Source organism: Mustelus asterias, chromosome 20 (assembly GCF_964213995.1).
Source record: "Mustelus asterias chromosome 20, sMusAst1.hap1.1, whole genome shotgun sequence".
Lineage (NCBI taxonomy): Eukaryota > Metazoa > Chordata > Chondrichthyes > Carcharhiniformes > Triakidae > Mustelus > Mustelus asterias.
In genome coordinates this window covers 19,923,163-19,948,001 of record NC_135820.1, presented here as the reverse complement: position 1 = coordinate 19,948,001, position 24,839 = coordinate 19,923,163, and the positions used below count along the sequence as shown (strand labels likewise).

Below are 24,839 nucleotides of genomic sequence, written 5' to 3'. Positions count from 1 at the left end.
GTCCATGTGTAAGTTCCTCACTCTAACCACTTTTTGAGTGCAGAATTTTTATTCAGTTTATGAGTGACTAGTCTTGTATTTATGGTCTTGTATTTGGATTTCTCCTAAAGTGGAAACACTTTCTCTACATCTACCTGATCACAGTCTTTCATAATTTTGGAGATCTGTAACTGGTCACCCCCTCAGTCTTCTCTCTTCTACAACAAAGCCCCAAACCTGTTAAATATTTCCTGATAGTTATAACTTCTCAGTCTGATATCAGCCTTTTTTGCACCTTCTCCAGTGCCTCTATATCTTATAGTATCAAGAATAGGTGCGGAATTTTCTCGTCCCACCTGCCACGGGAATCGTAGTGGGTGGGACATGGATCATGCAAAGGTCTGTTGCCCTTCTGGCATTGGGGCGAGCGCAGCTGGAAAATCCCGCCCTAGAAGTGAGCACAGTGCTCCAAGCAACTTTCTGTTGTAGATGCTTTGCTTCCAGAAACGGCAATGAAACTACACCTTATGACATTCCATGGTGTTTCCCATTAGCGATATTAAACAAGAGATGGAACCTATTGCAACTCACCAACACAGATTTTGTGGAGGGAAAGGCTATAGAATCGTTGGGGCAGTTGAGTCGGAATCCTGACAGCAGAAACTGACAGCTGACTTGAATAATCAGCTGGAAGACATTGAAGCAATAAATCCATATCAACATGGAGAGAAGCATGTTGCTGAATGGTATTTCACATACATTTTGGACTTAAAGGAATGGTGTGCATGAAAGTGAAAGCTGGTGGGGAAACTGGTAAGCCAGCCACTTCACCATTGCCTTCCACAGGAGGATGGAAGGGGTTTGCAAAACTGCGACCTGGGGGGCACAGATCAGAAGAGAAGAAAGGGCCTGATGGAACAGTTTGAGGAGCATGGAATGGAACATCAAATCCAGAGGCAGCAGCCAGAGACACTGAACCTCAGTATAGCACAACTTCTCTGACATTGCAACTTGGGTTGTGAGAAATATTTGCTGCTACAAAAATGATCAAACAGCAGCCCTACTTTGCATATAGAACACATCACCATTTATTGTATTAAGAGTAATCTTACAGAACCCTGGAATGGAACAAGATCACTGATGTTCTTTCTATGAGCAGTATAACTCAGCCTTCATTTTTTTAGTGGAGATCATAATATTGGATGCATGAGGCACCACCCTCTTGAGAATCACACTGACTTCGGGTCCACTGGTGGGACTCAAGTTTCCTGGATGAAATTCCACCCATGATGACTGAATGACTAGATCAGTACCATGCTCTAAAGTCAAATGTTCTGAGAGACTCTCCAAGTTACTTCTACACCAGCTGCCGTATCTCTTCTCCTTCACTCACCTTTCTGTGTTCTCCTCCAGTACCTGGTAAATTGTAATCTGGAAGGTCTCGTTTACAAAGCGTTCCCTGGTATAATCTTTATAGATTCGGAATTCTGCTGCTGTCACGGCCTCCCCCTCTGGGATCTTCGAGAGGTCAAACCTGAACTCTCTGTGATGTCGCCGCTGGTGGAAAATCTCCTTGTCATATTCCACTAGAAACAGGAAGCACAGGAGGATATTCAACAGACAGAATGTAATGTAGTACTGCACCCTATAACCAGCTGTAAATCTTCACTTTAGAGAAACAGACTGTATTGAAAACAGACTCGCATCTGTTACATTTTTTGCATTTATAAGGAAGCAGAGTAAGGGTTTTTCTGTTTATGTATTTTAACTGGTGCAAGTGTAAATTTAGTATTTCAACTGACCAAGGTTTTTGACATTCTCATGTCATGAGTCTGAAGCTAGAAATTCTGGGCCATATATTCCACTTGCTTGCTGAGTTCCATATTGGAAAATAAAATGTTTAGAAGGAAAACCATTATTTTTTTGTCTGATTACTCCTCTATGAAGAGCCTTAGGATGTTTTTTATATATTACGCTTGCTGCATAAAAGTAAATAATTGTGAATTGTCGGTATTTAACATCCCAATATTGACAGCAAGTGTGATGAAATGTCATCGGTTTGAAACATTAACTTTGTTTCTCTTCCCACAGATGTTGTTAGACCAGCAGAGTATTTCCAGCATTTTCTGTTCTTATTTTATTTTAAGTCTGTCCTTTAGTTATTGACCCTTCAGCCATTGAAAAAAGTTTATTTTTATTTATTCTATCAAAGCAGCACATGATTTTGAACACCTCTATCAAATCTTCTCTTAACTTTATCTGCTCTAGGGTGACCAATTCAGCTTCTCCACATAACTGGAATCCCTCATCTAATAAATCTCTTCGTAAACCTCTCCAAGGCTTCAACATCCTTCCTAAAATTTGGTATCCAGAATTGAATACAGTGCAACTGGGGCCTAACTAGTATTTTACGAATGTTTAGCATAATGTATTTGCTTTTGTGCTTTATTCCTCTACTAATAAAGCCAAGGGTTCCATTTTTTTAACAGCCTTCTTATCACCCTGTCACCGTCAAAGATTTGTGTATTTACACCCTCCTATCTGTCTGTCCCTGCATCCCCTTTAAAATTAAACCAGTTCATATTGCCTTTCCTCATAGTTACCAAAATGTATCATTTCAAACTTTCCTTCATTAAACTTCATCTGTCATGCGTCTGCCCATTTCAATCTGTCTGTCCTCTTGAAGTCTTCCAACTCCCTGTTGACTATATTTTCATGTTTCATATCTCCGCAAGAAGATCTATTTCGTATTTCCTATTTGGCCCTCCTTTCCTTAACTACCATTTTATTATTTATCTGTTAATAAAAGGCATTTAATTTCCCTTTTCTGCTAGCTTTGAATCTATTCTCATTCTCTCTCATTCCCTTTTTGGACTTCCTCTGACTTTCTATATTCAACTTAGTTCTCTATTGTACAATGAACCTTATACATGTCAAAAATCTCTTCTTCAATCACATTTTAGCCTTTAAAGCTTTATCATCCAGGGAGCTCTAGCTTTGGATGTCCTTCCTTCCCCCTCAGAAATGTGTCTTTTCTGTACCACGCTATCTCATTTTTGAAGGTCTCCTCCCATTGTACAATTGCTGCCAATTTCTGATTCCAGTTCACCTGGGTCAGATCTATTTTTAACTCACTGGAATTAGCCCTTCTCCAGGTTAAATATTTTTACACTAAATTATATCTTGTCCTTTTCCATGACTGTTCTATACCTGATGATATTGTGATCATTGCTCCCCAAATTCTCTCTCATTGAAACATGCTCCACTTGCTCCAGTCCATTCCCAGAACTAGATCCAGCATTTCTTCTTCTCATTGGGCTGGAAGTACATCGATCAAGGAAGTTCTCTTGTACACTTCAGGAATTCATCCTGCTCTTTGCCCTTTACATTGTTACTTCCCCTGTTTATATCAGGATAATTGAAGACATCATTATCAATACTCTGTATTTCTTGCATCTGACTCTAATTTCTGTAATCCTGTATCTCCTTGCCATTATTAGGTGGTCACTGAAAATGTCCCTCTTCTCATTAAAAGTTTGAAACATTTAAGGAATCCTAAGTAGTGTAATAATTATGTTACAGAACTAATAATCCAGAGAACATGAGCTCAAATCCTACTTGGCAGTTGGAAACTTTTAGCACAGTTTTTAAAAATAAATTTGGAAGTAAAACAGTAATATTGTTAAAAGTGACCATGAAGCTGTCAGATTGTTGGAAAAACCCAACTAGTTTTTTAATGCTGTTTAGGGATGGAAAACTGGTGCCATTACCCAGTCGAGCCTATATGTGACTCTGTCCACATCAATGTGATTGATTCTTAACTACCCTTTGAAAAATTGAGCAAGCCATTTGGTTGTACGAAGTTACTCAAAAAGGTGACCTGTCACCACCTTCTCAGAGCAAGTGAGGATTGTAATAAATAAGTCTTGTTGAGATATAGAAGATAGATTCATGCAACGATAAGTTGAGTTAGTAGGGTGCAGAGAGAGGTGAAGGTGAGATCTTGACTGAGAGGTACAGATTGTCTCCAATTCTGAGTACTGCACCTTAGGAAGGATGTGAAGGCTTTAGGAAGGGTGCAGAAAAGATTTATGCAAATGGTTTAAGGGTTGAGGGACTTCAGTTATGTGAATAGTTTGAAGAAGCTGGTTTGTTCTCATTTTTAGAAGGGAAAGTTAAGAGCACATTTGACAGAGGGATTGAGACAGGTTGGGTAGTGAGAACTTTGACAGATTCATACAGGGTCTGAGTCAGGAAGGTCAGGTGAGACAGGTGCTTAAGATGCAGGTAAGTCGGTATGGAGTGGTAATCCACAGCAGATTACCACTTCTAGGAATGTATGACCTATTATATTATGTTTATTTTGAACCACCGATATCTTGAAAACGCAGACAATTTCTCTCTAAAACTGATTCAGGCTGCAATTCCTTCCCCTGTGGGCAGAAGACAGTAAGAATTTGTCCTTCTGTGTTATGCTTTAACTAGGTACCTGGCAGCATCTGAAGCAACCCTCAAAATGCCTCTGTTAACAGTGGGTTTGTTGCATGACTTCTATCAGCAGCACTTCTTCAATTCAGTGCCAGGAACTGAGCATGTAACATGGAATGAGATTGAACTGGATTGATTGAAGATAACAGAAGCAGTTGAGAATAAGACCAATTGCTTTGAAGTGTCTGCATTTGGAGACATCTGGCTTGTTATGTTCAAACCTGTTTAATATTAAGCTGCATTGATTTGATGGCCTGGGGGGATAGCCACAGGATTGTGAATGAGATACAGATTTCAATCAAGTACAATTTCAGACAAATGTTCGTTCATAAAATGATCCAGAGACATTGTTTTCATGTTCTTCTTATTAGAGATTAAGCTGATCAAATGTTTCATGGAATTCAGTGGTATCTGTGTTACTGAGGCCTGAGAGGTGGGAGAGGGGAAAATAAGATCTTCTGGAGGGCAGTAAACTAATGTTAAACATGCTAAATGTGAAAGGATACTTAACTACGTAATTAACTACGTACTTAACTCAGAGAATGTTTATACCAAGTTATAGGCTAGGATGTCCTTGATCAAAGGACAGACCATCTGTGGTCTGTGGAAGGTTCAGGATTGACAGACCAACCATAACACCACAAGACATAGGAGCATAAGTAAGCCATTCGGCCCACTGATTGGCCAGATGGTTAACAGTGAGGCTGAATGTCTTGGATTACAGGAAGATATAGATGAGATGGCCAAATAGACGGATAAGTGGCAGATGGAATTTAACCCTGAAAAGTGTGAGGTGATACATTTTGGAAGGAGTAATTTGACAAGAAAGTATACTATGAAACGTCTGACACCGGGAAGTTCCGAAGAACAAAGGGTCCTTAGCGTGTTTGTCCATAGATCTCTGAAGGTGGAAAGGCAGGTTAACAGGGTGGTGAAAAAGGTATATGGCACACTTTATCAATTGGGGTTTCGATTACAAAAGCAGAGCGATCATGATGGAGTTGTATAGAACTTTGGTGAGGCCACAGCTGTGTGCAGTTCTAGTCATCACATTATAGGAACGATGTGATTCACCAGGGTGTTGCCTGGGATGGAAGTTATAAAGAGAGGTTGAATAGGTTTGGGTTGTTTTCTTTGCAGCAGAGAAGACTGAGAGGTGACTTGATTGAGGTGTTCAAGATTATGAGGGGCATGGACAGGATGGATAGGGGAGCAGCTGTTCTTAGTTGAAGGGTCAGTTACGTGGGGACCCAAGTTAAAAATGAGGGGTGGAAGGTTTAGGGGAATTTGAGGAAAATCTTTTTTACCCAGGGGATGGTGATGGTCTGGAATGCACTGCCTGGGAGGATGGTGGAGGCGGGATGCGTCACATCCTTTAAAAAGTACCTGGATGAGTATTTGGCATGCCATAATATTCAAGGCTCTGGGCCAAGTGCTGGCAGGTGGGATTAGGTGGGCAGGTCAGGACCTTTCATGCAGACTCGATGGGCTGAAGAGCCTCTTCTGCACTGTAGTATTCTGTGACTCTGAGTCTGCACCACCATTCAGTGAGATCAAGACTGATTGGATATGATAACCCTCAACTCCATTTTTCTGCATTATCCCCAAAACCCTTGATTCCCATACTGATTAAAAATCTGTCTATCTCAGCCTTTAACATATTTAACGACCCAGTTTCTACAACTCTCTGTGGTAAAGAATTCCACAGATTCACTATCCTCTGAGAGAAGAAATTTTTCCACATATCTGTATTAAATGGCTCCTTATTCTGAGATTATGCCCTCTAGTTCTAGACTGTCCCACGAGAGGAAACATCCTGTCAGCATCAAGCCTGTCAAGTCCTCTGAGAATCCTATGAGTGGAATTTTCCTGTCCCGCCCATCACGGAAATCATAGTGGGCAGGACCCAGACCACGCAAAGGTCCACCGACGTCAGGCAGGATTTTCCAGCCTTGGAAGCACGGTCAGAAAATCCTGCCCTATCTGTTTCAATAAAGTCACTTCTCATTCTTTTAAATTTCAATAAATACAGGGTCAACTTACTCGACATTTCTTACTCTTTCCTTGTAAGAAAATCTATCTATACCCAGGATAAATGTAGTGAAACTAGGACTCCCTCCATTCTGTTCCTTCTTGTAATCATTGAACAGACTCATCAAGCCTTTTTACATCTGTCACTCATGACATAACAATTGTTGAATCCCCCACTATCGACATTCTGGGTATAACCATTGACCAGAAATTAACTGCGCCAGCCATATAAATACTTTAGCTATAATAGTAGGTCAGAGACTGGGAATTCTGTGGTGAGTAATTCACCTCCTGACTCTCCAAAGCCACCATCTACCTGGGACAAGTCAGGAGCAATGGAATACTTTCCACTTGTCTGGATGTGTGCAGTTCCAACAGCACTCAAGAAGTTCAACACCATAAAGGACAAAGTTGCCCGTCTGATTGGCATCCTGCCTACCACCTGAAGCATTGATTCCCTCCACCACCACTGCACAGTGACAGCAGTGTGTACCAGCTACAAAATTCACTACTAGCAACTCACCAATGCTCCTTCGACAGCACCTTCCAAACCCACAGCCTCTACCACCTGGAAGGACAAGGGCAGAAGATGCATGGAAAGACCATCACCTAAAACTTTGCCTCCAAATCATGCACCATCATGACTTGGAATTATATTGCTGTTCCTTCACTGTTGATGGGTCAATATTCCTGAGTCAAAACGGCACTGTGAATGTATCTATACCATATGGACTGTGGTTCATGGAGGTGGCTCACCACCATCTTATCAAGGGTAAGAGAGAGGCAATAAATGCTGGCCTAACCCATGACACTCACACCCCTTCAACGAATGGATAAAAAAAACTAACAATGATTCTCCGATCTTATTCGTTCCCAACCCGCCGCCAGCAGGAATGGAGAATTTGGCACACACTCGCTTAAACATACAAAGACAAAGCTCTCCTGATAGTTAAGTGTATAAACATAGCTGGTCTAGGCTAACGAACCAGGAAAATTCTAGAATTGACTCCTGGCTTTACTACATCAGGTTGGGAGTGTTAATCATCCAGATTTCCACTTGTGTTCACTAACATATTGCATATATGTGGACCTGGAATGACAGCAAGATTGGCATCAGCTCTGATCCTTCATGGATAAATAGCCTGCCAACTCTCTAAATTCAAAAATGCAGAATGTCCTTTGGATAAGGTACGAAAGGGCAACCAATCATACATTCAGGAATGGCGACAGGTAAAGGAAATAAAAAAGAAGCCAAAGAAAAACAAAATAATTGAAAGCAGAGCGACATCCTCATCCTCTCTAAACTTTCTGAAATAAATTCTTTTTGGGATTTTTTTTCAAAGTGGATGACTGAGTAACAATTAATCTGCCTGAGCTTCTCTAAGTAAATATTGTTTGGGTAGCACAACAAGGGTGGATTTTTCTTACAAATTCAAGGAGGCTAATTTTCCAATACTGACTGAATCCTAAATGATGCCAGTCTTTTCACTTTTAGCTTGCAGCTTACATGCAATGTTGCCACTTACAGGCAAAATAAAATACTTTGAATACATACATCAGCTAAAAAGTGATATTAGGAGCAGAAATAATGATAGTCAAGAACAAGCCAATTAGCATATCAGGATTATATTGATTTGTTTTGAACCCATACAGTTGGATAATGAACCAGAGCATCCTGCTTTTGTATGTGTATTTGTGTATGCGCATGTTAGTCGTACAAGCATATATACATGTAAATATATATATAAACATATAAATTATATTTCAAATTGAAGGTGGGCTCTGTTCTGCAGATATTTTAAAATAGAGCCGATGTGCAATTACGATGCAGACGTTGACCCCCTGTTGAGAAGTAACGCTGAATCCCCCAAAAAGGAATACCTTGCCTCGTAATCTGTTAAACATGTGTGGGAAGGTGTGAACTGTTCTTCAGTAATGTTTGGTGATTAACTAACAGAAATACCTGGCACTCACTTTAAAATGAACACTTAACAATTTATTTATTTAATTAAACAAGCAACATACCGAATAAAATAAGATTCTAACGGAATACAGTTCAAATAAGTTCAATACTCATTCATTGACCAAAAAAAAATAGAATTCAGTCACTCTCAAAAATATAACCAGGGAGTTCCTCTATTGATTCCTGTCTGTAAGTTCTTTCTGATTTGATAACTTCCGCTAGCTAGATGGTGCATTCTCTTAAGAGATATCTGAAGCTGGCAGGGTTGAGGGCTGCCCTCTCCCTTTCAAGGCAACCTCAACTTCGCAACAGTACTTAACCAAGCTCTACATTGGAGCTCATTGCATCTCTGAAATACACTGATCTTAACAGTCAAAATGTGTGTAAGTAGTGTGTGCGTATGTGTGTGTGTATGTGTATGTGAGAGACTAGATGTGTGTATGTTTGTATGGACACAGTTTTACGCACTCCCACTGGTGGATGTTTAGGCGGGAGGGCGGGGTCTAAACTCGTCAGTGAAGCTGGCTGAGACTGCTTGGGGCGCCATTATGCAGGCACCCCATTCTCCCAGTGAACTGGGAGACCTCCTGCCACCTACCAACTGTCATCAGATCCGCCACTGCCCCAATCATCAGTGGCAGTGTAACCACCTGCACCCCCTCCCCCCCCCCCTCCGCAACCATAGCAACACAGGTTACTGGCATCGGGATCCTCCCGATGAGATCCCTCATCACAAACCCCTCCGCAGACCCTTGCATACCCCTAGCATTTGCTGATCATTGTCCATATGCCAATCAGCCCCCATTTGCCAGTCTTCCCCCTTGCATTCCCTACCTTGCATAACCCCCTGCAGAGCTCCTCCCTTCCATACTCCCCCTTGCATAACCCTTCCTTTGCATACTCTCCCCTGCAGCCCTCCTTCCTTGTATATACCCCTCTCCACAGAGTTCCCCCCCTGCATACCCCACCCCTGCAGAGCTCCATCCCTTTGCAAACCCCCATCATAGCCCCACCCCCACTCAGGCCCCAACCCCTTGGCACTGCCCCAGCACAGTTATGGTGTCCAGTGGGCACAGCCAGGGTGGGCATTTTCCAGGCACTGCCTGACCATGCCCCGAACCACCCGGGGGCTTCATTGTCCTCCAATTCCCAGGTGTGGCCATGGCGCCTGGTCCCCGCCGATGGGGACCATGAGTGCGTCTCGTCGATGAGACCTATTGCCAACGAGGGGGGAGGCCTGAAACGGCTGTGCCAGCCCCACTAATGTAATGTTAATCATGACATTAATATTCAAATCAGCTATGCGCTCTTTCTGGACATGAAGCCCATCCTGCCAGCAAAACAGGGCCGGGAAGATAGCATGCGGTGCCAAACCTCTCACGCTATCTTCCCGACTTGCCACACCAATCAACAAGCGTGTGTGTGTGTGTGTCTGTGAGAGATCACTACCTCAGAGCAAGGCCACAAAAGAAGGTAGTATTTCCATTGTCAGCATTTCCAGCCTCTTGCTATAGTCAGACTGTGAGGAAAATGTGTGCCTCTGGGATTGTATAGATGAAATATCTGAGATTGGTGATACCAATTACTGTATCACCACACTGCTCACTGCATCATCGTCAACCAGACAATGAAATGGTAGGGACTACATTGCCCACCAATCATCATCCCAGCTCTGCAACACTCATTGTCCTATCTCCCTACCAGCAGACCCATCCATTTCTCCCTGTCAATTACAACAGACCAAACTCCACGCGGTGGGATTTAATGGCCTCGCTTGACCCGAGATCAGAAAATCCTGCCCGAGGTCAACGGACCTTCCCATTTTCTGCCCCTCGCCTGCTCCAATTCCCATGGTGGGCAAGGTGATAGAATTCCAGTGCATGAGTGCTTTAAAAAATACTCAGCCCAGATGCAGAATGGACAGACTGCATATTGCAAGTCAGGGCAGCTCTAAAATGAGCTCAAGATCAGGTTACAAGAAATAGCAAAATTTGCCTTAGTCTCAGACCCCACCTAAGTAACAGCAATAAACTTCTGAACATCTGAAAAAATTACATGGCAGTGAGTAAACAGCAGAAGCATTCAGAGTAATTGGTTAACTCTTTCAAGGAGCCAGCACATGTATGATGGGACAAATGGCTTCCTCCTGTGCCTTAGGATTCTATGATACTTCTTTCTTCTGGATATGAAGGCAAATTAAGTCTGGATTGTTAGAGCCTGAGGTTGCTGGAGAGCATCTCAGTGCTACAGATTTATTGAGGATTACCAGTTATCCTGGCAAGCTGCTGGCTTTCTTTCAACATTGTGAATTCCACACATTTCCACTCCCCTCCCACTTAAGGAATTGATTTGTAGACAGGGCTGTGTAGTGAAGCCACGCTGAGCATGGTGTCTAAATCCATTGCAGGCTGACTATTTGAGTGTGAATTGAGCTTGTGGTCTCCTCTGGAATTTCAAAGTCTGCATGTTTTCAGGCATACACTCAATGTCACCATAATCACTACTGAGTTAAGCTACTTTCAAAATTTTGCGCCAGTCACTTTGGCTCCATCCCCTAGCCCTTACAGATATATAAACATAGACATACATATATATAGAGAGAGAGAGTTGTGGAATTCACATCAAAGTGACAAAGCGCGATCTGATCTTAAAGGTTGTAAAATGTTCACAAACCTTTTTTTTTATTTCAGTAGGGATGAAGAAGAACATAAACTCATGAAATATAGGTTTGACCAATACATCCTCAGAACTGAAAAAGCAAAATACTGCAGATGCTGGAAATCTGAAATTAAAACACAAAATACTGGAAACACTCAACAGGCCCAATATCATCTGTTGAGGGAAAAACAGAGTTAAATGTTTCAGCTTGATGACTTTTTATTAGTGAGGTCTGTTCGAATGAAAGATCATTGAGCTGAAATATTGGGCTGAATTTTCACCACAGAGGTAGGGAACAGGAGCCAGGTTTGTTTTGGGGTCAGCAGCTCTGATGGAAAACTGATGAAAGTTTTCAAATGCAGTGGGTGGGTCCTTGAAGATGAGGGGGAGCAATCGGGGGCCTTCCAGCTTCAGCAGAGCACAGCTTAACTAAGTTAAGTGACTGAGACAGCACCACAAAAGGCCCCAAGTCCGCTTCCCCCAAAATGACTGGTGCTGGGAACACCATTCCAAAACAGATTCCGCAGCCAATGCTGGTATGATTGGGTACACACCATCTACATTTCCAATCACAAGAGGGTCCAAAAGTTTAGTCCATTAACTCTGCTGCCTGATCTGTAGGGTGGGATTTTTCCACCTCGCTGGTCAAGTAGCATAGTACAAAAAACAAAGAACAAACAAAGAACAAAGAAAATTACAGCACAGGAACAGGCCCTTCGGCCCTCCAAGCCTGCACCGACCATGCTGCCCGACTTAACTAAAACCCCCTCCGGGGACTATATCCCTCTATTCCTATCCTATTCATGTACTTGTCAAGACACCCCTTAAAAGTCACTACCGTATCCGCTTCCACTACCTCCCCTGGCAATGAGTTCCAGGCACCCACTACTCTCTATGTAAAAAATCTACCTCGTACATCTCCTTTAAACCTTGCCCCTCGCATCTTAAACCTATGCCCCCTAGTAATTGACTCTTCCACCTTGGGAAAAAGCTTCTGACTATCCATTCTGTCCATGCCTCTCATAATCTTGTAGACTTCTATCAGGTCTCCCCTCAACCTCCGTCGCTCCAGTGAGAACAAACCAAGTTTCTCCAATCTCTCCTCATAGCTAATGCCCTCCATACCAGGCAACATCCTGGTAAATCTTTTCTGTACCCTCTCCAAAGCCTCCACATCCTTCTGGTAGTGTGGCGACCAGAATTGAACACTATATTCCAAGTGTGGCCTAACTAAGGTTCTATAAAGCTGCAACATGACTTGCCAATTTTTAAACTCAATGCCCCGGCCGATTAAGGCAAGCATGCCGTATGCCTTCTTGACTACCTTCTCCACCTGCATTGCCACTTTGAGTGACCTGTGTACCTGTACACCCAGATCCCTTTGCCTATCAATACTCTGAAGGCCATTTACTGTATATTTCCTATCTGTATTAGAGGGCGGCACGGTGGCACAGTGGTTAGCACTGCTGCTTCACAGCTCCAGGGTCCCGGGTTCGATTCCCGGCTCGGGTCACTGTCTGTGTGGAGTTTGCACATTCTCCTCGTGTCTGCGTGGGTTTCCTCCGGGTGCTCCGGTTTCCTCCCACAGTCCAAAGATGTGCGGGTTAGGTTGATTGGCCAGGTTAAAAATTGCCCCTGAAATGCGGAGGTTAGAGGGATTAGCAGGTAAAATATGTGGGGGTAGGGCCTGGGTGGGATTGTGGTCGGTGCAGACTCGATGGGCCGAATGGCCTCCTTCTGCACTGTAGGGTTTCTATGATTTCTATGATTTCCAAAATGCATTACCTCACATTTGTCCGGAATAAACACCATCTGCCATCTCTCTGCCCAAGTCTCCAACTGATCTATATCCTGCTGTATCCTCTGACGGTCCTCATCGCTATCCGCAAATCCACCAACCTTTGTGTCGTCCGCAAACTTACTAATCAATCCAGTTGCATTTTCCTCCAAATCATTTATATATATTACAAACAGCAAAGGTCCCAGCACTGATCCCTGGGGAACACCACTTGTCACAGCCCTCCATTCAGAAACGCACCCTTCCACTGCTACCCTCTGTCTTCTTTGACCGAGTAAGAAGTTTAACAACACCAGGTTAAAGTCCAACAGGTTTATTTGGTAGCAAAAGCCACACAAGCTTTCGGAGCTCCAAGCCCCTTCTTCAGGTGAGTGGGAATTCTGTTCACAAACAGGGCATATAAAGACACAGACTCAATTTACATGAATAATGGTTGGAATACTTACAGCTAATCAAGTCTTTAAGATACAAACAACGTTGTGTCGTTGATGACTTGATGAGGAAGCCACACTTCTTTGACCGAGTCAGTTTTGTATCCACCTTGCCAGATCACCTCTGATCCCATGCGACTTCACCTTCTGCACCAGTCTGCCATGAGGGACCTTGTCAAAGGCCTTACTGAAGTCCATGTAGACAATATCCACTACCCTACCCTCATCAATCATCTTCGTCACTTCCTCGAAAAACTCGATCAAGTTTGTGAGACACGACCTCCCCTTCACAAAATCATGTTGCCTCTCACTAATACGTCCACTTATTTCCAAGTGGGAATAAATCCTGTCTCGAAGAATCCTCTCCAATAATTTCCCTACCACTGATGTAAGGCTCACCGGCCTGTAATTACCTGGATTATTCTTGCTACCCTTCTTAAACAAAGGAACAACATTGGCTATTTTCCAATCCTCTGGGGCCTCCCTCGGCAGAGACTGATAGCCAGGTTCCGTACACATGAGGACGGCCTCAACCGGGATATTGGGTTCATGTCATACTATCCGTAACCCCTACAACTTGCCTGGATGTGCAAAATCTCACTAGCTGTCCTGAGACAATACACATCTCTTTAACCTGTGCTTAATGCTCCCTCCACTCACATTGTCTGTGCCTTTAAGACTTGATTAGCTGTAAAGACTCACATTCCAATCATTATTCATGTAAATTGAGTTTGTGGCTTTGTGCCCTGTTTGTGATCAGAACTCCCACCCTCCTGACGAAGGAACAGCCTGTTCCGAAAGCTAGTGGCTTTTGCTACCAAATAAACCTGTTGGACTTTAACCTGGTGTTGTTAGACTTCTTACTGTGTTTACCCCAGTCCAACGCCGGCATCTCCACATCATGCCTCCCTTGTAGCCAGTGAGGGTACAAAGATTTCTCTCAAGGCCCCAGCAATTTCCTCCCTTGCCTCTCTCAGTATTCTGGGGTATATCCCATCAGGCTCTGGGGACTTGTCTACCTTAATGTTTCTCAAGAACCCCAATACCTCCTCCTTTTTGATCTCAACATGACTCAAACTATCTACACATCCTTTCCCGGACTCATCATCCACCAAGTCCTTCTCTTTGGTGAATACTGACGCAAAGTACTCACTTAATACCTCACCCATTACCTCTGGCTCCATGCATAGATTCCTTCCCTTGTCCTTGAGTAGGCCAACCCTCTCACTGGCTACCCTCTTGCTCTTTATATATGTGTAAAAAGCCTTGGGATTTTCCTTAATCCTGCTGGCCAATGCTTTTTCATGACCCCTTTTAGCCCTTCTTACTCCTTGCTTAAGTTTCTTTCTACTTTCCTTGTATTCCACACTTGCTTCATGTGTTCCCAGCCTCCTAGCTTTGACAAATGCTTCCTTTTTCTCTTTGACTAGGCTCACAATATCTCTCGTTATCCAACGTTCCCAAAACTTGCCATACTTATCCTTCATCCTGACAGGAATGTGTCGGTCCTGAATCCCTATCAACTTACACTTGAAAGCCTCACATATGCCAGATGTTGATTTGCCCTCAAACATCTGCCCCCAATCTACATTCTTCAGTTCCGGCCGAATATTGTTGTAATTAGCCTTCCCCCAATTTAGCACCTTAACTTGAGGACTACACTTATCTTTATCCATCAGTACCTTAAAGCTTACTGAATTGTGGTCACTGTTCCCGAACTGCTCCCCTACTGAAACGTCGACCACCTGGCTGGGCTCATTCCCCAATACCAGGTCCAGTATGGCCCCTTCCCTAGTTGGACTATCTACATACTGTTTCAGGAAGCCCTCCTGGATGCTCCTTACAAACTCTGCCCCATCCACGCCCCTAGCACTAAGTGAGTCCCAGTCAATATAGGGAAAGTTAAAATCTCCCACCACAACAACCCTGTTACTTTTACACCTTGCCAAAATCTGCCTACGTATCTTTTCCTCAATCTCCCGCTGGCAGTTGGGTGGCCTATAGTAAACCCCAACATTGTGACTACACCTTTCCTGTTCCTGAGCTCTACCCATATTGCCTCACTGTATGAGCCCTCCGAGGTGTCCTCCCGGAGTACAGCTGTGATATCCACCTTAACCAGTAGTGCAACTCCCTCACCCCTTTTACATCCCCCTCTATTCCGCCTGAAACATCTGTATCCTGGAATGTTAAGCTGCCAATCCTGTCTTTTCCTTAACCAAGTCTTTGTAGGCGGCACGGTAGCACAGTGGTTAGCACTGCTGCTTCACAGCTCCAGGGTCCCGGGTTCGATTCCTGGCTCGGGTCACTGTCTGTGTGGAGTTTGCACATTCTCCTCGTGTCTGCGTGGGTTTCCTCCGGGTGCTCCGGTTTCCTCCCACAGTCCAAAGATGTGCGGGTTAGGTTGATTGGCCAGGTTAAAAATTGCCCCTTAGAGTCCTGGGATGCGTAGATTAGAGGGATTAGCGGGTAAATATGTGGGGGTAGGGCCTGGGTGGGATTGTGGTCGGTGGAGACGCGATGGGCCGAATGGCCTCCTTCTGCACTGTAGGGTTTCTATGATTTCTATGATAATGGAAACAACATCGTAGTTCCTAGTGCTAATCCAAGCTCTAAGTTCCTTACCTTACTTGTTACACTTCTCCCACTGAAACAAATGCACTTCAGTCCACCACACCCTCTCTGATTAGCAATCCCACCTGTTTGTTTCTGCTGTTTCTCTGAGTCTTACTGGCCCGACTCTCTGGTTCCCCTTCAGCTAATTCACCTTTGCTTTGGTTCCCAACCACCTGCCAAACTAGTTTAAATACTCCTGTGTGACACTAGCAAACCTTCCGGCCAGAATATTTGTGCCCTTCCAGTTTAGATGCAACCCATCCTTCTTTAGGACGGTAAATAGGAGTGAGAGGTGAAAAATCGGGTTCACGCCCAATTTCTTGCCGCTCGCGATATTGCCGGCCCCATTCAGCTGGAGAAATCAGCCTCACGAGCCCGGGACGTAATAGTCCGGGCTCATTTATCTTAGTCTGCTCACCAGTGGAGGTCCTCACTGACAAGGATCACCGATGATCCCCACCCATCGCCGCGCCCCCTAAAAGCCCCCACCCCCAATCACCACCCCACCCCTCGATTGCCACCCCCCCACCGATCAACCTCTATCCCTCCAGATGCAGAAGTCTCTCTTCACCTCCCCTCCTATGGACCTCTCCCCGCCTCCCCCAGTTACACTCTGCTCCTCTGGCCCCAACCCAATGGCACCACTAGGTGCCAGGCTGTAACTGCGCAGGGGCATGTTGGGGGGGGGGAGGGGGGGGGGTAGGCGATGTCTGTGGGAGGGGGTGGGAGACGATGTCCATGGAGTGGGGGAGGGGGGTGACTGATCTCCCAGTGTACAGTGTACACAGAATAATGAGAGATTGGGGCGCCTGCGCACTGGAGTCCCAGTGCTCAGCAGCCGGATTCCCAGTGAGCTGAGACTCTACCCCCCCCCCCCCCCCCCCCACCTACTGGCAAGATTCACAGTACAGCCTCTGTGTTGCACAGACTGCCGTAAATTACCACTACTTACCGCGCTGGAAAAACGGGCGAGAAAACCTTCCATTTTCTTGCCTGTTTTACATTAAGACTTTTTCAGAGAAAATTTTGCTTGTCATTTTACGATGCTATACAGCAATTACTCAAAAGGCATTGTGTAAACACCTTTTGGGTTCATTTATTTAGACTAGGCACATGAGAACATATATACAAAGGTAGAGGGCATGGATCTTACGGCATGCTACGCAGGTCGATTGGTTTCTCGCCTTTTGTAATCTTGCCGGTTCCATTTTGCATGTTTTACATGTCATTAACAGGCCCCCAATGCTATCCTCCAGGCTCACTTACCTTAAACCCTCGTCGGTCGAGGTCCTTGCCGGCAAGGATCAGAGATGGTCCCCACCAACGGTGACCAGACATGATGGCCTTGCCATTGAAACCAGACATGATGGCCATTGAAGCCCTTGGGGGCAGGGCTAGGCAGTGCCCACGGGGCATGCCAGACTAGCTCACTGACACTGCCGCCTGGCACACTGGCATTGTCAAGGGGCGGGCATGAAGGGGCAGGGTCTGAGGGTTTGGGGCCTCACAGGGCGGAATCTGGCAGGGGTGAAGAAGCCTGACCAGGTGAGCTGGAGAGAGGTACATAAGGGGGGGAGGGAATAGGGGATGGGCAATCAGCCAGGACGGTGATCGGAGGGGTGGAGGTGGTGAGCGAGGGTGGGGGGCAGTGACTGGGGGGTGGTGCAACGATCATGGGGTGGGGCGGTGATTTGGGGTGGGGTGATATCAGTGGGTGGGATGGTGGGGTGGTGACAGATCTCCCAGTATACTGTGCACACTGTGTATACTGGGAGATCAGGGCACCTGTGCAATGGCACCATTGAGGCTCAGCAGCTGGCTTCAAAGGCGAACTGAAACTCCACACCCCCCCTCCCCCCCACTGGGGAGATCCACATCATGGTTTCTGTAGTGCAGAGTGCCGTAAATTCACATAACTTAGCTCACTAAAAAAAGGCAAGAAAACCCTATCATTTTCTCATTCCTATTCTACACTTAGAATTTTTTTGAGAAAATAATGTCCAGAAAGCTTGAAGACATCAGCGGCAGAACTATGTATGCTGTTTTCCGCTCACAGGCCAAAGTTAAACCGAGACTGGATCATATGACATACATTATTTCTAGTGATGGCATGCTGCTATCCCTTAAAGGCATGTTACAACATCTCATTTTCTTTTGAAAGATACATTCCCTCCCCCGCACCCTTCCAAAGAGGTATAACTATATCTTCCTGTTTAATTGCTGTTACATAAGCATGTAGAACAGAGGAACTTAAGAGTCTCTAAAGTGTAGAGGTGATCTGGTGGTATTGTACAAAAATTACAAATTTTGTAATTGCAATCTTTTCTGGAGGTTTCTTTAATTGGTCACCATTATCTATTGGGTTGTCATTCTTAGTTATCATTCCTGGTCATTGAAAACTGTATCATCTGAATAGGGTACACTATGGGACTTCTCCGTGAAATTTACTGACCAGTAGCCGCACTTGGCATCAAGTTTCGAGAAGAATTTTGCACTTGCAGATCTCGGATTTAACTCTTCTAATGTCGGTATTTTGTAAGGACAATGTTTCAAAGCTGAGTTTAAACATCATGGATCGCGGCATACTCTCAATTATCTGTATTTCTTTTTGACACATGTAATTGAGCTGTACCAATCTGTGTGCTCCTGTACTCTTCTGATGACTCTATCATTCTCTGTTTTCTCTAGTTTGACTTTCAGTTCATCTTGTAAATGGATGATGCACATACGTGGTGGGTCAATTGACAGACTTGCATTCTTCTTCAAGTGTACTGCTGCAGCTCCCTTGAAACTGCCAATTTTGTTGAATCATTCTGGATATTTCAATGTCAGGTTGTGAACTGAGGTGATAGGAGTAGTCTTTGCGATTGATCGACTGTGTGAGGTCTGATTGATTCCACGGATTGCCAGTATGTAAAGTCACATCATGCTCGTGGACCTGCAATCACCGGACCTTTAGTCTCCATGATGTGGAACATCTGTGACACCTAGGAGGATTGATTGTGCTTGCACTGCAGGAACATGAAACCTGCACATGGAATTAGTGAACAGTTGTGCACTGAAAGTTGTGCAGTTGTAGGTTTCACCATGGCCTTCCATGTCTGTGGATATATGCCTCTTAAAATTCATATGTGTATGTTGATACTTGTCCTAGTGTCAATCTTGGCCAATAAAAACTAGTTGCCGACTTTCTTAGGACAGATAATTTGCAAACAGTTCAGATGATGCTACCACATGATTGATGGTGCAAAACCTGTGTTCACTACTCCTCATCTCATAATGCACATTATCGTAATTTCCTGGTTTGTCAAACACTTTATGTATATGTTTCTGACAGGATTCCGGTAGGTCATTCTTATTGCTTGAAGATACCTGTTGTGTACAATCTGTTTGGATCATTACACGGATCTTTGTAGCTGCATCAGCCTTTGCTGTCATACACTGTTGGTGCCATTGGCCCTTTCTACCAATGTCTCCACTTTAATTTGTGCTCCGCTATACTTTTCTCCTTCTAACACTGTTGTGATATCTACTTTAAAAGTAGAACAATTTCATCAACGTTTTAAACTTAACATTCCTTCTTTATTGTGCCTTATTTGTAATGCTAATGCTAATAACCACTTATTTTTGCCTTCCAAGCTTGACTTGGCATTTGTCGTGTGGAGGGAAAGGGGACTCAAATGTTTTACTGATTTGTTTGTAGATGGGACCTTTGCCTGTTTCAATTTGCAACCAAATTTAACCTGCCTCAATTGAGTCTTTACTGTTATTTTCAAGCCAGGAATTTTGTTCATTTTCATTGCTCATTCTTTCCTCAACTACCCCCAAACACATTATTGGAAGGGATTTTGTTGCTGAGGAAGTTTTATTTCAAGGTTATATAATCTCTGGACCCTCTCCGCCCCACAAGATACGAAATGACTGGGAAGTGGAACTTTGGCTTGACCTTGAAAATGACTGGTGGGAAGATCCCATTCTTAGGTCAACTCCACAACCTCTTGTTAAGCTCAATTCAATTAAAGTTTTTGCACAGGATTTACTTCACCAAGGCCAGAATCAGCATGTTTCTTTCAAATACAAACAACAAATGCAACAGGAGCTCACTCACCACTGCAAACCATATCCACATGTTCCGGTTGTGTTCAAAGCTGGCTGATTTTTGGTCATCTGACTGATTTTTGGTCTGTCTGAACCAGACAAGCAAGCCATAAAAATTCACTTAGCAATTGGGAACAAAGGTCTACACAGGCTGAACATGTCAGGATTAGAAGAAAAGCTAAAGAATATTCAAAAGATATGGATTGCATTGGGAAACCGGTTCAGAATCAGGTTTAACTTCCGTACTTATCAACTACACTTCAAGTTATTTCACCAGCCTACAGAATCCATGGACCATTTCATGAGCAGATGCAGAGAAAAAGGATGGAAGTATGATTTTAGGTCAATGAAGCTTACAGGTCCTAAGAACAATTCCAATTGTGATGCAAAAATTAGACCATCCAAAGCTAACAGGAATTGTGGAAGGTGTAATCTCCTATATGCACCAAAAAACGCCTGGCTTTTAATCGATCCTTGAATATTGGCTGCCCAATAATAGTACAGTGGATTAGATAGTACTAGCCCACCAACCCATCTTCCTCACTGAAGTATTGCTCCAGGGGATCTAGGAGTTCTGCCTGCCCAGAAAAATGTTGATAAAAGCTTGTTAACCATAACAAAAAATGATTTTGGTAAAAAGATAGGAAGACATTGAAAAATAAATAAGAACCTGGGCAGAGAGTTCATTTTTATAGACTGAATTTTCTTAGCTAAGGAAAGAGGCAAACTAACCAGAAAATGATGCAGAGAATATTCATTATGTCATCAACATAGGCAACATGGTTAGTAATATACAATAGGAAGTCATCAACATAAAAAGGCCAGCTCGATAGATACTCTTTAACAATATTGACAACTTTACGGCTATGCACAGGGTTTTTATCACCAAAGTAAAGAGGAGTGGAGACAAAGAGCATCCCTGATGGGTTCCTCTGGGTAGGAGGAAGGACTTTGAGTATACAGAGTTAGTGTGCACATTTGTGACAGGGGAATATAGACAAGGCGAATCCATGAAATAAATTTTGAACCAAAACCAAATTTACCTAAAATTGTAAACAAATACTCGTACTCCACCCAGTCAAACACACTCTCTGTATCTTGACCTGAGGGTCAGTTGAGGCAGTTGGGGAAAGTAGACTTGGAAGTAATTGGTGCCCCTGAACAAAGTCAGTTTGATCATCAGAAATTATACCAAGAAGACAAGGATTCAAAAGGCATGCTATTGAGAATACAGGGTTAGTTAAGATAATATTTAGTGTTTACTTTGTTTGAAACTTGTATCATACAAATTATTTTATTTAATATTTGTTCATGTGATGTGGGCAACGTTGGCTAGACCAGCATTTTTTGCCCAACCCTAACTGCCCTTGACAAGATGGTGGCTAGCTGCCTTGAACCGCTGCAGTCCATGTGGTCAGGCACCTTCCAAGCTTGACTTGGCATTTGTCGTGTGGAGGGAAAGGGGACTCAAATGTTTTACTGATTTGTTTGTAGATGGGCCCTTTGCCTGTTCAGGCACCTTCCTGTGATGTGATGTTGGCTAGACCAGCATTTTTTGCTCCCTGTTAGGGAGAGAGTTCCAGTATTTTGACCCAATGACAGTGAAGAAACAGCAATATATTTCCAAGCCAAGAAGGTGAGTGGCTTGGAGAGGAACTTCCAGGTGGCAGTGATCCCATGAATCTGCTGCTCTTGTCCTTTTAGTGTTGAGGGTTTGGAAGCTGCTGTCTAAGGAGGTTTGGTAAGTTCCTGCAGTATATCTTGTATATGGTACACAATACTGCCACTAATGCATCAGTGGTAGAAGGAGTGAATGTTTGCAGATGGGGTGCCAATCAAGTGGGTTGCTTTGCACTGGATGGTGTAAAACTTCTTGAGTGTTGATGGAGCTGCACTCAACCTGGAAAATGGAAAGTATGCCATCACATTTCTGATTTGTGCCTTTTAGATGGTGGACAGGCTTTGGGGAGCCAGGAAGTGAGTTATTCACTGCAGGATTCCTAGCCCCTGACTTGTTTTTGTAGTAAGACGTCTCACACCACCAGGTTAAAGTCCAACAAGTTTATTTGGTAGCAAACGCCACTAGCTTTTGGAGCGCTGCTCCTTCGTCAGGTGAATGGGAGATCTGTTCACAAACAGCAAACAGGGCATATAAAGACACAAACTCAATTTACAGAATAATGATTGGAATGCGAGTCTTTACAGCTAATCAAGTCTTAAAGGTACAGACAATGTGAGTGGAGAGAGCATTAAGCACAGGTTAATGAGGAACAAGATTTATGAGCATTTAGAGAGGTTTAGTATGCTCAAGAATACTCAGCATGGCTTTGTCAAAGGCAGATTGTGCCTTACAAGCCTGGTGGAATTCTTCGAAAATGTGACTAAACACATTGACGAAGGGAAAACGGTAGATGTGGTTTATGTGGATTTTAGCAAGGCGTTCGATAAGGTCCCCCATGCAAGTCTTCTAGAAACGATGAGAGGGCATGGGATCAAAGGGGCTGCTGCCCTGTGGATCCAGAACTGGCTTGCCGAAAGGAGGCAGAGAGTGTGTATAGATGGGTCTTTTTCTAAATGGAGGTCGGTCACCAGTGGTGTGCCCCAGGGATCTGTTCTGGGACCCTTGCTGTTTGTCATTTTCATAAATGACCTGGATGAGGAAGTGGAGGGATGGGTTGGTAAGTATGCTGACAACACGAAGGTTGGTGGGGTTGTGGATAGTCTGGAGGGATGTCAGAAGTTACAGAGGGACATAGATAGGATGCAAGACTGGGCGGAGAAGTGGCAGATGGACTTCAACCCAGATAAATGTGTAGTGGTCCATTTTGGCAGGTCAAATGGGATGAAGGAGTACAATATAAAGGGAAAGACTCTTAGTACTGTAGAGGATCAGAAGGACCTTGGGGTCCGGGTCCATAGGACTCTAAAATTGGCCCCGCAGGTGGAGGAGGTGGTTAAGAAGGCGTATGATGTGCTGGCCTTTATCAATCGAGGGATTGAGTTTAGGAGTCCGGGGATAATGATGCAGCTATATAAGACACTCGTCAGACCCCACTTGGAGTACTGTGCTCAGTTCTGCTCGCTTCATTACAGGATGGATGTGGAAAAGATTGAAAGGGTGCAGAGGAGATTTACAAGGATGTTGCCTGGATTGAGCGGCATGCCTTATGAGGATAGGCTGAGGGAGCTCGGTCTTTTCTCCTTGGAGAGACGTAGGATGAGAGGAGACCTAATAGAGGTATATAAGATGTTGAGAGGCATAGGTCGGGTGGACTCTCAGAGGCTTTTTCCCAGGGTAGAAATGGCTGCTACGAGAGGACACAGGTTTAAGGTGCTGGGGGGTAGGTACAGGGGAAATGTTAGGGATACGTTTTTCACACAGAGGGTGGTGGGCGAGTGGAATCGGCTGCCGTCAGTGGTGGTGGAGGCAAACTCATAGGGTCTTTTAAGAGACTCCTGGATGAGTACATGGGACTTAATAGGATGGAGGGTTATAAGTAGGGATGGTAGGGATATGGTAGGGATATGTTCGGCACAACTTGTGGGGCCGAAGGGCCTGTTTTGTGCTGTAGTTTTCTATGTTTCTATGTTTCTAAAGAGAATGTGTATTGTCTCCAGACAGGACAGTTAGTGAGATTTTGCAAGTCCAGGCAAGTCGTGGGGGTTACAGATAGTGTGACATGAACCCAACATCCCGGTTGAGGCCATCCTCATGTGTGCGGAACTTGGCTATCAGTCTCTGCTCAGCGACTCTGCGCTGTCGTGTGTCGTGAAGGCCGCCTTGGAGAATGCTTACCCGAAGATCAGAGGCCGAATGCCCGTGACCGCTGAAGTGTTCCCGAACAGGAAGAGAACAGTCTTGCTTGGTGATTGTCGAGCGGTGTTCATTCATCCGTTGTCGTGGCGTCTGCATGGTCTCACCAATGTACCATGCCTCGGGACATCCTTTCCTGCAGTGTATCAGGTAGACAACGTTGGCCGAGTTGCAAGAGTATGTACCGTGTACCTGGTGGATGGTGTTCTCACGTGAGATGATGGCATCCGTGTCGATGATCCGGCACGTCTTGCAGAGGATGCTGTGGCAGGGTTGTGTGGTGTCGTGGTCACTGTTCTCCTGAAGGCTGGGTAGTTTGCTGCGGACAGTGGTCTGTTTGAGGTTGTGTGGTTGTTTGAAGGCAAGAAGTGGGGGTGTGGGGATGGCCTTGGCGAGATGTCCGCAGCTTTTGTTGCGACACTACGGACTTCCTAAAGAAACTCGGCATACATGGAGCAGTTGAACCAGGAGCACTCCTCGTCACAATGGATGTCTCGGCACTCTACACCAGCATCCCCCACGATGATGGCATTGCTGCAACTGCCTCAGTACTCAACACCGACAACTGCCAGTTTCCAGATGCAATTTTACAACTCATCCGCTTCATCCTGGACCACAATGTCTTCACCTTCAACAACCAGTTCTTCATCCAGACACACGGAACAGCCATGGGGACCAAATTCGCACCTCAATATGCCAACATCTTCATGCACAGGTTCGAACAAGATTTCTTCATGGCACAGGACCTTCAACCGATGCTATACACTAGATACATCGATGACATTTTCTTCCTTTGGACTCATGGTGAACAATCACTGAAACAATTATATGATGACATCAACAAGTTCCATCCCATCATCAGACTCACCATGGACTACTCTCCGGATTTGGTTGCATTCTTGGACACACGCATCTCCATTAAGGACGGTCACCTCAGCACCTCATTGTACCGCAAGCCCACGT

General features: G+C 44.4%; 1 protein-coding gene across 1 annotated transcript in view; it reads right to left on the bottom strand.

Moving 5' to 3' along the window:
- Positions 1-24,839, bottom strand: part of bmp7b (bone morphogenetic protein 7b) — a 177,395-nt gene that overhangs the window by 70,773 nt on the left and 81,783 nt on the right. The window contains exon 2 of the mRNA XM_078236309.1: positions 1,373-1,565. Within this exon, the coding sequence (XP_078092435.1) occupies positions 1,373-1,565 (193 nt within the window). The remainder of the gene's footprint in view (positions 1-1,372; positions 1,566-24,839) is intronic.